This window comes from Tachyglossus aculeatus, chromosome 5 (genome assembly GCF_015852505.1).
Source record: "Tachyglossus aculeatus isolate mTacAcu1 chromosome 5, mTacAcu1.pri, whole genome shotgun sequence".
Classification (NCBI taxonomy): Eukaryota; Metazoa; Chordata; class Mammalia; order Monotremata; family Tachyglossidae; genus Tachyglossus; species Tachyglossus aculeatus.
In genome coordinates, this window is record NC_052070.1 from 64,444,957 (window position 1) to 64,457,876 (window position 12,920).

The 12,920-nt window shown below is 47.5% G+C and overlaps 1 protein-coding gene across 2 annotated transcripts in view; it reads right to left on the reverse strand.

The window, feature by feature from the left end:
- Positions 1–1,363: 1,363 nt before the first annotated feature.
- Positions 1,364–12,920, reverse strand: part of MCEE (methylmalonyl-CoA epimerase) — a 39,636-nt gene continuing 28,079 nt past the window's right edge. For both annotated transcript variants that reach the window (XM_038746735.1, XM_038746736.1), the window contains one exon: positions 1,364–1,777. In XM_038746735.1, the coding sequence (XP_038602663.1) occupies positions 1,625–1,777 (153 nt within the window). In that variant the 3' untranslated portion in view covers positions 1,364–1,624. The remainder of the gene's footprint in view (positions 1,778–12,920) is intronic.

Genomic DNA, 12,920 nt, shown 5'->3' on the forward strand with positions numbered 1-12,920 from the left:
GAGAGGTTCATTCATTCATTCATTCATTCATATTTATTGAGCGCCCACCGTGTGCAGATCACTGTACTAAGCGCTTGGGAAGTACAAGTTGGCAACACAGAGAGACGGTCCCGACCCAAAAATGGGCTCACAGTCTAGTCAAAGCAGCCTGAAAAGTCTTTCTTTAGCAGTTTGGACACCAACGGTTTTGTCTGAAAATAGTTTTGTCATGTTCAACCCACGACAGCCTGCCGCTAAAACAGTTGGGCTCCAACCAACCAGTTTCCCATGCCCCCCCGCCTGCTGCTCATTGTGGGCAGGGGATGTAGCTGCCAACTGTTACATAATAATAATAATAATAATAATAATAATAATAATAAATAATAATAGTAAATAATAATGGTGGCATTTATAAAGCGTTTACTATGTGCAAAGCACTGTTAAGCGCTGGGGAGGCTACAAGGTGATCAGGTTGTCCCACGGGGGGCTCAGTCTTCATCCCCATTTTACGGATGAGGTCACTGAGGCCCGGAGAAGTGAAGTGACTCGCCCAAAGTCACCCAGCTGACAGTCGACAGAGCCGGGATTTGAACCCCTGACCTCTGATTCCAAAGTCTTTTAGACTTTAGTCATCATTAGTCTTTAGTCTTTTAGACCGTGAGCCCACTGTTGGGTAGGGACCGTCTCTATATGTTGCCGACTTGTAATCAATCAATCCATCAATCAATCGTATTTATTGAGCGCTTACTATGTGCAGAGCACTGTACTAAGCGCTTGGGAAGTACAAATTGGCATCACATAGAGACAGTCCCTACCCAACAGTGGGCTCACAGTCTAAAAGGGGGAGACAGAGAACAGAACCAAACATACCAACAAAATAAAATAAGTAGGATAGAAATGTACAAGTAAAATAAATAAATAAATAAATAAATAGAGTAATAAATATGTACAACCATATATACATATATACAGGTGCTGTGGCGAAGGGAAGGAGGTAAGACGGGGGGATGGAGAGCGGGACGAGGGGGAGAGGAAAGAAGGGGCTCAGTCTGGGAAGGCCTCCTGGAGGAGGTGAGCTCTCAGCAGGGCCTTGAAGGGAGGAAGAGAGCTAGCTTGTACTTCCCAAGCGCTTAGTACAGTGCTCTGCACACAGTAAGCCCTCAATAAATACGATTGATTGATTTCCACTGAGCCACGCGGACTCTCCAAAGCGCCTAGTACAGTGCTCTGCACACAGTAAAACGCCTATAAATGCCATTGATGATGCCATCGCTACCAGCTCCCTACTCTCCGGGTACCCGGCCCGCCCTACACTTCTCCCCGACCTTATTAAGACATAGAATCCAAGAATTAAGACGTAGAATCCAAGAATTAGAATCCCAAATTGAAGGGAAAATAGTTTATTGCGGTACAGATTGTTTGCAAGCCCTAAGATTTGGGTAATCGATAATTTACCAACGATGAGGAATCAGTGCAAATCGGATAACGTGGTTTTTCTCTTAATCTCCTTTCGACCTAGAGAATGCCCGTGGTGCGCTTCCGAAAGTAATTTTGAAGAGACTTTTATCAATGTCCGAAAGTCATTTTATAATTCTGCTACCACTCATCGAGCCTACTGAATTTATTTTGTCTCGGCAACCATTTCTCACGCCTGCTCAAGTTCCACAAGAACCCCGCCACAGTCTTTAGGGTGGAGAAAAATCACTGGTTTTCCGTGGGCCCCGATTTTGGCCTCTTCGCTCAGCGTGCGGATCTTTTTTCTCTTCAGATCTGCCACGGCTCCTTCGATATCATCCACCTCGGAAAGGAAACATTAACGGACATTTTACACATATAAAAGGATAACATTTATTCACACCATCTTATTTTTCCAGTGCCCAGTGGAGCACTGTATACTGTAATTATTAGTATCAATAGAGAAGCAGCGTGGCTCAGTGGAAAGAGCCCCGGCTTTGGAGTCAGAGGTCGTGGGTTCAAATCCCGGCTCTGCCACTTGTCAGCTGCGTGACTTTGGGCAAGTCACTTCTTCACTTCTCTGGGCCTCAGTTTCCTCATCTGTAAAACGGGGATTAAGACTGCGAGCCCCCGGTGGGACAACCTGATCACTTTGTATCTCCCTAGAACAGTGCTTTGCACATGGTAAGCGCTTAACAAATACCATCATTATTATTACTAAGAGAGACAGTTGATGCCTCAGAGAGTTTACAGTGTAATAACTAGGTCTAGGAGGCATAATTTTTTTTTTAAATGATATTCGTTAAGGTCTTACTACGTGCCAAGTGCTTTACTACGCGCTGGGATCGACACAAGTTAGCTTGGACACAGTCCCTGTCCCCCGTGGGGCTCGGTCTTAATTTCCATTTTACAGATGAGGTAACTGAGACCCGGGGAAGCGACTGATTGATTGACGGAGGAGAGGATGGGGTTACGGATTCGAGGGGAGACCAGCCGGGGCATGACGATGTCTGAAAACTGGAGGGGCTCAAAAGATTGGAGATCTGGGTGGGGGAACGGGACACATTTGCAGGGAAGGGGAATAAGGGAGAGAAGGCGGGACAGGAGGTTGTGGTTGTTCTTCATCATCAATCGTATTTATTGAGCGCTTACTATGTGCAGAGCTTCTTGTTCTTCTTCTCCTCAGGCTCGGACTCTGGGACAGAGAGATGAGCCACGGTCCGAGCGCCTCTGGTGCTGCGGCTGTGGAGATTTTTCTCCACACTTCTCCTTAATAATACTAATAATAACGACGATGTTGGCATCTGTTAAGTGCTTACTATGTGTCACGCACTGTTCTACGCACTGGGGTGATCAGGCTGTCCCACATGGGGCTCCCAGTCTTCATCCCCATTTTAAAGCTGAAGTAACTGAGGCCCAGAGAAGTGACTTGCCCAAAGTCACACAGCTGACGATAATAATAATAAAACTGGTATTTTTTAAGCACTTACTATGCGCAAAGCACCGTTCTAAGTGCTGGGGGGGGGGATACAAGGCGATGAGGTTGTCCCACGTGGGGCTCACAGTCTTCACCCCCATTTTACAGATGAGGTCACTGAGGCCCAGAGAAGTGAAGTGACTTGCCCAAAGTCACACAGGATGTGCTAGAACCCGCCCGATAGGGAGAGTCCCGCGCCTCGGTCCGTGGAGCCGCTCAGCGCCTGGATCGGTCGTCGTGTGCCGAGCCCACCCGGGGGGGAGTGGGATAAACGGTGCCCAACTTGAGCAAGCTGGGGTCTCCGTGTCCTTTCATTCATTCAATCATATTTATTGAGCGCTTACCGTGTGCAGAGCACTGTACTAAGCGCTTGGGAAGCACAAGTTGGCAACAGATAGAGACGGTCCCTACCCGACAGCGGGCTCACAGTCTAGCAGGGGGAGACAGACAACAAAACAAAACATACTAACAAAATAAAATAAATAGAATAGTAAATATGTACAAGTGAAATAGAGTAATAAATCTGTACAAAGATAGATACAGGTGCTGTGAGGAGGGGAAGGAGGTAAGGCAGGGGGGATGGTGGGGAGAGGAAAGAGGGGGCTCAGTTTCAGCACTGTTCTAAGCACTGGGGAGGTTACAGGGTGATCAGGTTGTCCCACGGGGGGCTCACAGTCTTAATCCCCATTTTCCAGATGAGGGAACTGAGGCCCAGAGAAGTGAAGTGACTTGCCCAAAGTCACCCAGCTGAAAACTGGCGGAGCTGGGATTTGAACCCATGACCTCTGATTCCAAAGCCCGGGCTCTTTTCCCTGAGCCCCGCTGCTTCTCAAACGTGGCCCGGACCGTGGGTGTCACGTCACGCTGATTTCTGCATCCACCCACCTATTCGTAGGTTCATTCATTCAGTCTTATATATTGAGCGCTTACTGTACGAAGCGCTTGGGAAGTACAATCCAGCAACAAATAGGGACACTCTCCGCCCACAGCGGGCTTACAGTCTAGACCTCACTCATATGGGCAGGGAATGGGTCTACTAAGTCTGTTTTTAGACTGTGAGCCCACTGTTGGGTAGGGACTGTCTCTAGATGTTGCCAACCTGGACTTCCCAAGCGCTTAGTACAGTGCTCTGCACACAGTAAGCGCTCGATAAATACGATTGATTGATTGATTGTTGCATTGTCCCCTCCCAAGTGTTTAGTACAGTGCTCTGCATCCAGCAGGCGCTCAATAAATCCCACTGATGGATTGATTCACCATCTGGTGTCTTCTTGGAATATAAAAGACACGTCCTCTACGCTAAACCTCACCGGGACTGGTAGCCAGTGGGAAGGCCGAGCCTGGGAGGTTCCCGATTTTACAGCGAGACGTGAGATCGAGTGTGTGGCCGAGTTGGCGAGGCCGGAGTGAGAGGAAATGGGAGTGGAAAAGTCGTCAGGAACATTCAAGGCGCCCCTGAGGATCGGTGTAGGAGGACAGTGAGAGAGACGTCCGAATGTGGCCAACATCATGTGTGTTACGTTGCCAACTTGTACTTCCCAGGCGCTTAGTCCAGCGCTCCGCACACAGTAAGCGCTCGATAAATACGGCTGAATGAATGAAATGGAGCAGAAATTCGAAGGTGGGGCCTGGAGGAGGGGGAGGGAGGATAACAGCAACGAATAACTGGATGGTAGAGGTGGATGGTGTGGGCGGCAAAGGAAGGGAAAGAGAGGGATGTTGCGGGCGGGTGGGTGGCCCCTTCCTTCCTCTCCCCCTCTCCATCCCCCCCATCTTACCTCCTTCCCTTCCCCACTGCACCTGTATACATGTTTGTACATATTTATTACTCTATTTATTTTACTTGTACATATCTATTCTATTTATTTTATTTTGTCGGTATGTTTGGTTTTGTTCTCCGTCTCCCCCTTTTAGACTGTGAGCCCACTGGTGGGTAGGGACCGTCTCTATACGTTGCCGACTTGGACTTCCCAAGCGCTTAGTACAGTGCTCTGCACACAGTAAGCGCTCAATAAATACGATTGATGATGATGATGATGACTGTCTCTATATGTTGCCAACTTGGACTTCCCAAGCGCTTAGTAGAGTGCTCTGCACACATTAAGCACTCAATAAATAAAATAAATAAATAAATAAATAAATAAAAAGTAAATAAATAAAGGCCTTCCCAGACTGAGCCCCTTCCTTCCTCTCCCCCTCGTCCCCCTCTCCATCCCCCCCACCTTACCTCCTTCCCTTCCCCACAGCACCTGTATATATGTATAGATGTTTGTACATATTTTTTACTCTATTTATTTATTTATTTTATTTGTACATATCTATTCTATTCATTTTATTTTGTTAGTATGTTTGGTTTTGTTCTCTGTCTCCCCCTTTTAGACTGTGAGCCCGCTGTTGGGTAGGGACTGTCTCTATATGTTGCCAACTTGGACTTCCCAAGCGCTTAGTACAGTGCTCTGCACCCAGTAAGCGCTCAATAGATACGATTGATGATGATAATGATGACTGTCTCTATATGTTGCCAACTTGGACTTCCCAAGCGCTTAGTACAGTGCTCTGCACACAGTAAGCGCTCAATAAATACGATTGATGATGATGATGACTGCCTCTATATGTTGCCAACTTGGACTTCCCAAGTGCTTAGTACAGTGCTCTGCAAACAGTAAGCGCTCAATAAATACGATTGATTGATTGATTGATTGATTGTACGAAGGCTGTACTGGGGGAAAGTAGGAGGCCACTTAATCCCACTTTCCCACCGACCCTTGGGGAGTGGGAGAAGATGAGGTCCCTCTTGGGAGAGAGTGGCAGGAGTGACAGTGTCGCCTAATAATAAGAATTACGGCATTTGTTAAGTGCTTAATATGTGCCGGGCACTGTACTAAGCGCTGGGGTAGATACAAGCAAATTGAGTTGGGCGCTGTCCCTGTCCCACGTGGGGCTCACAGTCTCAACCCCCCATTTTACAGATGAGGGAACTGAGGCCCAGAGAAGTGAAGCGACTCACCCAAGGTCACACAGCGGCTGCGCGGTGGAGCCGGGATTAGAACCCACGTTTCCCTTCACGTGGCAAATGAAAAGATGTACATCAGCAATATCCATTTAACGTTCTCATTGTTAAAGAAGAGCCCGCATGATCATAATCCAATTTTAGAACTTTCTGCATGCCTCGGGAAATGAACTGCATTTTTCTGACGACGGTGTATGCTCCCACTCGCTTCTTCAATCAATATCCCATTTAATTTCTTTAAGATAAGGACTGCAGCATTAAAGATTCTGAGCCTTCCACCTGAGGCCTTGGAGTCAGAAGGACCTGGGTTCTAATCCTGGCTCTACCATGAGTCTGCTGTGTGACCTTGGGCCGGTCACTTTACTTCTCTGGGCCTCGGCTGCCTCATCTGTAAAATGGGGATTAAGACCGGGAGCCCACGTGGGACAGGGACTGTGTCCCACCCGATTTGCTTGTCTCCACCCCAGCGCTTCGTACCGTGTTTGAAATATAGTAGGCGCTTAACGAATCATCATCATCAATCGTATTTATTGAGCGCTTACTATGTGCAGAGCACTGTACTAAGCGCTTGGGAAGTACAAATTGGCAACATATAGAGACAGTCCCTACCCAACAGTGGGCTCTCCATCCCCCCATCATCCCCGTCTCCATCCCCCCATTTTACCTCCTTCCCTTCCCCACAGCACCTGTATATATGGTTGTACATATTTATTACTCTATTTATTTATTTTACTTGTACATTTCTATCCTATTTATTTTATTTTGTTGGTATGTTTGGTTCTGTTCTCTGTCTCCCCCTTTTAGACTGTGAGCCCACTGTTGGGTAGAGACTGTCTCTATGTGTTGCCAATTTGTACTTCCCAAGCGCTTAGTACAGTGCTCTGCACATAGTAAGCGCTCAATACGATTGATTGATTGATTGATTGATTAAAAGGGGGACACAAATACCATTATTATTACTCTGCTACCTTTGGAAAGAACAAATCCCCTTGATCTTCACATATGCACCCCTACTATGCCAGATTCACAAGTCTCTCCTAATATTTAAAGGTTATGTGCAATGAGGCACAGCAATAATAATAATAATAATAATAATAATAATGGCATTTGTTAAGCACTTACTATGTGTGAAGCACTAAGCGCTGGGGGGGATACAAGGTGTTCAGGTTGCCCCACACGGGGCTAACAGTCTTAATCCCCATTTTACAGATGAGGGAACTGAGGCCCAGAGAGGTTAAGTGACTTAATAATAATGATGGTATTTGTTAAGTGCTTACTATGTGCAAAGCACTGTTCTAAGCGCTGGGGAGGTTACAAGGTGATCAGTTGTCCCACTGGGGCTCACAGTCTTAATCCCCATTTTCCAGATGAGGGAACTGAGGCCCAGAGAAGTGAAGTGACTTGCCCAAAGTCACACAGCTGACAAGGGGCGGAGCCGGGATTTGAACCCATGACCTCTGACTCCAAAGCCCGGGCTCTTTCCACTGAGTCACGCTGCTTCCCCACAGTAGAGAGAGCACGAGTCTGGGAGCCAGAAGAACACTTCTCTGCCACTTGTCCACTGTGTGACCTTGGGCAAGTCACTTCACTTCCCTGGGCCTCAGTTACCTCATCTGTACAATGGGGATTGAGACTGTGAGCCCTACATGGGACAGGGACTGTGTCTAACCCGATTTCCTTGTATTCCCCCCGGCGCTTAGTACAGTGCCTGGCATACGGCAGACACTTAACAACCTCGGGCTTTGGAGTCAGAGGTCATGGGTTCAATCCCGGCTCCGCCAACTGTCAGCTGTGTGACTTTGGGCAAGTCATTTAGCTTCTCTGGGCCCCAGTTCCCTCATCTGTAAAACGGGGATGAAGACTGTGAGCCCCCCGTGGGACAACCTGATCACCCTGTAACCTCCCCAGCGCTTAGAGCAGTGCTTTGCACATAGTAAGCGCTTAATAAATACCATTATTATTATTATTATTAAATACTATCATTATTAATCGTTATTATTATTACGGAGCTAAGAGGAGGAGGGATAGGGAGAGTTTTGGTGGATGGCTAGGGACCCTTCTTACACATGATCTTTGAAAGCTGTCTCTCAATCATTTGCTAGAGTCACCCACATATACAGTGCCGGGTCGGTTTTAGAAAACCAGGAAATGCTTAAAATTTCCTTTTAATGAACATTATTCTCAGAAAGCTACTGGCTTTCCTTGCTGATCGCAGAAACAAAAAAAAATCCGGAGCAGGTATATTTTTATAATCTGGCCACCTGTTCTCTTAAAGGTCTAGCAAAGGCCTCAAAATGTGTGAGCCCACTGTTGGGTAGGGACCGTCTCTATATGTCGCTGACTTGTACTTCCCAAGCGCTTAGTACAGTGCTCTGCACACAGTAAGCGCTCAATAAATACGATTGATGATGATGATGATAAATACAATTGATTGATTGATCGATTGATTGATGTGCAAGGCAGCTCAGGGCAACTGAGCCCATGGTGCCATTGGAGAAGCAAGAGAAGCAGCGTGGCTCAGTGGAAAGAGCCCAGGCTTTAGAGTCAGAGGTCATGGGTTCGAATCCCCGCTCCGCCACTTGTCAGCTGTGCGACTTTGGGCAAGTCCCTTCACTTCTCTGGGCCTCAGTTCCCTCATCTGTAAAATGGGGATTAAGTCTGTGAGCCCCACGTGGGACAACTTGATTACCTTGTATCCCCCCCCAAGCGCTTAGAACAGTGCTTTGCACATAGTAAGTGCTTAATAAATGCCATTATTATTATTATTGGAGGAAAAACCATGGAAAAGGTATATTTTGTCACTTGGCGGTCTGTTTTCTTTAAGGTCTAGCACAGGCGTCAAAATTACGGGCAGGGCAGCTACGGGAAAGTGGGACAATCCTGTTGGGGAAAAACTTGGAAAAGGTATATTTTTATAACTTGGCAATCTGTTGCCTTAAAGGTCTGGCAAAGGCGTCAAAATTAGGGGCATGGCGGCGAAGGGAAACTGGGTCAATCAATCAATCAATCGTATTTATTGAGCGCTTACTGTGTGCAGAGCACTGCATCCGGGTGCCATCTGAGGAAAGGTTCTTTACTGATTAAGAAGCAGTAGAAGGCAGTGGATTACTTGTACTTCCCAAGCGCGTAGTACAGTGCTCTGCACACAGTAAGCGCTTAATAAATGCCATTATTATAATTATTATTGGAGGAAAAACCATGGAAAAGGTATATTTTGTCATGTGGCGGTCCATTATTATTATTATTGGAGGAAAAACCATGGAAAAGGTATATTTTGTCACTTGGCGGTCTGTTTTCTTTAAGGTCTAGCAAAGGCGTCAAAATTACGGGCAGGGCAGCTATGGGAAACTGGGACAATCCTGTTGGGGAAAAACTTGGAAAAGGTATATTTTTATAACTTGGCCATCTGTTGCCTTAAAGGTCTGGCAAAGGCGTCAAAGTTAGGGGCACGGCGGCGAAGGGAAACTGGGTCAATCAATCAATCAATCAATCAATCAATCGTATTTATTGAGCCCTTGCTGTGTGCAGAGCACTGTATCCGGGTGCCCTCTGAGGAAAGGTTCTTTAGTGATTAAGAAGCAGTAGAAGGCAGTGGATTACTTGTACTTCCCAAGCGCTTAGTACAGTGCTCTGCACACAGTAAGCACTTAATAAATGCCATTATTATAATTATTATTGGAGGAAAAACCATGGAAAAGGTATCTTTTGTCACTTGGCGGTCAGTTTTCTTTAAGGTCTAGCAAAGGCGTCAAAATTACGGGCAGGGCAGCTACGGGAAACTGGGACAATCCTGTCGGGGAAAAACTTGGAAAAGGTATATTTTTGTAACTTGGCCATCTGTTGCCTTAAAGGTCTGGCAAAGGCGTCAAAGTTAGGGGCACGGCGGCGAAGGGAAACTGGGTCAATCAATCAATCAATCAATCAATCGTATTTATTGAGCGCTTGCTGTGTGCAGAGCACTGTATCCGGGTGCCCTCTGAGGAAAGGTTCTTTAGTGATTAAGAAGCAGTAGAAGGCAGTGGATTACTTGTACTTCCCAAGCGCTTAGTACAGTACTCTGCACACAGTAAGAGCTCAATAAATACGATTGATTGATTGATTGATTGATTAGGGGCAAGGCTTCCAGAGTCTACACTCAGAACAGGTACTGGTAACGGAATACGGCTGGCTGAAACAGGACAGCGAAAATACAGCAGAATGGGAAGGAGCAGCCGAGGGAAGGGACTGGGAGAAATATCAAAAGAGTGGCTGGACTTGGTTTATTGTTCATCCTCGCTATTCGGCATTGCCTGATTTTGATCCTTTCGTTAAAGAGGAAAATCAAAAAGAGGCCATCTAACGACTGCTCGTGCTCTCTGACGAACGTCATCACAGAACATGCTGCTCTTTGGAGAAGTAGTTCGGCCAAGGGAGATGTTACGTTTCTGTAAAACGAGAGGCGGGGAGGGGGAAAATAATGTGAGCCTGGTCTGGCTTGCTGTCCGTCCGTCGATCGGTGGTATTTATTGATTTTTAGACTGTGAGCCCACTGTTGGGTAGGGACTGTCTCTATATGTTGCCAATTTGTACTTCCCAAGCGCTTAGTACAGTGCTCTGCACATAGTAAGCGCTCAATAAATACGACTGATGATTTATTGAGAGACTTCCGTGTGCACAGCACGCTGCACTAAGTGCTCGGGACAGTGCTCCCCCTTCTAGACCGTGAGCCCGTTGTTGGGTAGGGACCGTCTCTCTATGTTGCCAACTTGGACTTCCCAAGCGCTTAGTACAGTGCTCTGCACACAGTAAGCGCTCAATAAATACAATCGATTGATTGACTGATTGACAGTATAATACAACAGAGTTTGGAGACAAGTTCCCTGCTCAGGAGGAGCCTGTGATCTTTATTTAGGGGGAGACATACGTTAAAATAAATTCCAGCTGTGGACGTGCACGCTGTGGGCCTGAGGTGGGGGTGACTATCTAGTGGCTAAGGAGCCCAGTTGTACTGGACAGAGCCTGGGCCTGAAGTCAGAAGGCCACGGGTTCTAATCCCGGCTCCGCCGCTTGTCGGCTGTGTGACCCTGAGCAAGCCGCTTACCTTCTCTGTGCCTCAGTTACCTCACCTGGAAAATGGGGATTGAAACTGTGAGCCCGCCGTGAGACAACCTGATTACCCTGTCTCTACCCCAGTGCTTAGAGCAGTGCTCGGCACATAGTAAGCGCCTAAAAATACAACTATTATTATTAATTATTCTGGGTTCTGATCCTGGCTCCACCAGGAGCCAGCCTTGTCTGCTGCGGGGCCGGGGGCGAGTCACTTTACTTCTCTGATCCTCAGTTCCCTCATCTGTAAAATGGGGATTACGCCTGTAAGCCCCATGTGGGACAACCTGATTACCTTGTATCTACTACAATGCTTAGAACAGTGGTTGGCACATAGTAAGTGCTTGAAAATACCATAATTATTATTATTAGTAGTAGTAGTAGTAGTAGCAGTAGTGGTAGTACTACTTTCCAAGACTGAACTCCTTGTCTTCCCTCCCAAACCCTGCCCTCTCCCTGACTTTCCCATCACTGTAGACAGCACTACCATCCTTCCCGTCTCACAAGCCCGCAACCTTGGTATTATCCTCGACTCCGCTCTCTCGTTCACCCGTCACGTCCAATCCATCACCAAAACCTGCCGGTCTCACCTCTGCAACATCGCCAAGATCTGCCCTTTCCTCTCCATCCAAACCGCTACCCTGCTGGGTCCATCTCTCATCCTATCCCGACAGGACTACTGCATCAGCCTCCTCTCCGATCTCCCATCCTCCTGTCTCTCCCCACTTCAATCCATACTTCATGCTGCTGCCCAGATTATCTTTGTCCAGAAACGCTCTGGGCATATTACTCCCCTCCTCAAAAATCTCCAGTGGCTACCAATCAATCTGCGCATCAGGCAGAAACTCCTCACCCTGGGCTTCCAGGCTGTCCATCCCCTCGCCCCCTCCTACCTCACCTCCCTTCTCTCCTTCTACTGCCCAGCCCGCACCCTCCGCTCCTCCACCACTAATCTCCTCACTGTACCTCGCTCTCGCCTGTCCCGCCATCGACCCCCGGCCCACGTCATCCCCCGGGCCTGGAATGCCCTCCCTCTGCCCATCCGCCAAGCTCGCTCTCTTCCTCCCTTCAAGGCCCTACTGAGAGCTCACCTCCTCCAGGAGGCCTTCCCAGACTGAGCCCCTTCCTTCCTCTCCCCCTCGTCCCCCTCTCCATCCCCCCATCTTACCTCCTTCCCTTCCCCACAGCACCTGTATATATGTTTGTACATATTTATTACTCTATTTATTTTACTTGTACATATCTATTCTATTTATTTTATTTTGTTAGTATGTTTGGTTTTGTTCTCTGTCTCCCCCTTCTAGACTGTAAGCCCGCTGTTGGGTAGGGACTGTCTCTATATGTTGCCAGCTTGTACTTCCCAAACGCTTAGTACAGTGCTCTGCACACAGTAAGCGCTCAATAAATATGATTGATTGATTGATTTTATTTTGTTAATATGTTTTGTTTTGTTGTCTGTCTCCCCTTTCTAGACTGTGAGCCCGCTGATGGGTAGGGACCGTCTCTATGTGTTGCCAACTTGTACTTCCCAAGTGCTTAGTACAGTGCTCCGCACACGGTAAGCACTCAATAAAAACGATTGAATGAATGAATAAATGAATAGTAGTAAGTCCTCAATAAATGCCATTGATTGAGACCCGGGTTCCAATCCCAACTTTGTCACTGGCCGGCTTCATGACCCTGGGAAAGTTCCTTCGCCTCTCTGCGCCTCATTCATCTCCTTGGCAGAACGGCGAAAAAATATCAGTTCTCCCTCCCCGCAAAGACCCTCAGTCTCAGGTGGGCCAGGGTCTCCGCTCAGTTTAACATCTTACCTCACCTCCCTTCTCTCCTTCTCCATCCCAGCCCGCACATTCGGCTCCTCTGCTGCTCGCCTCCTCGCTGCGCCTTCATCTCGCCTGTCCCACCGCCGAC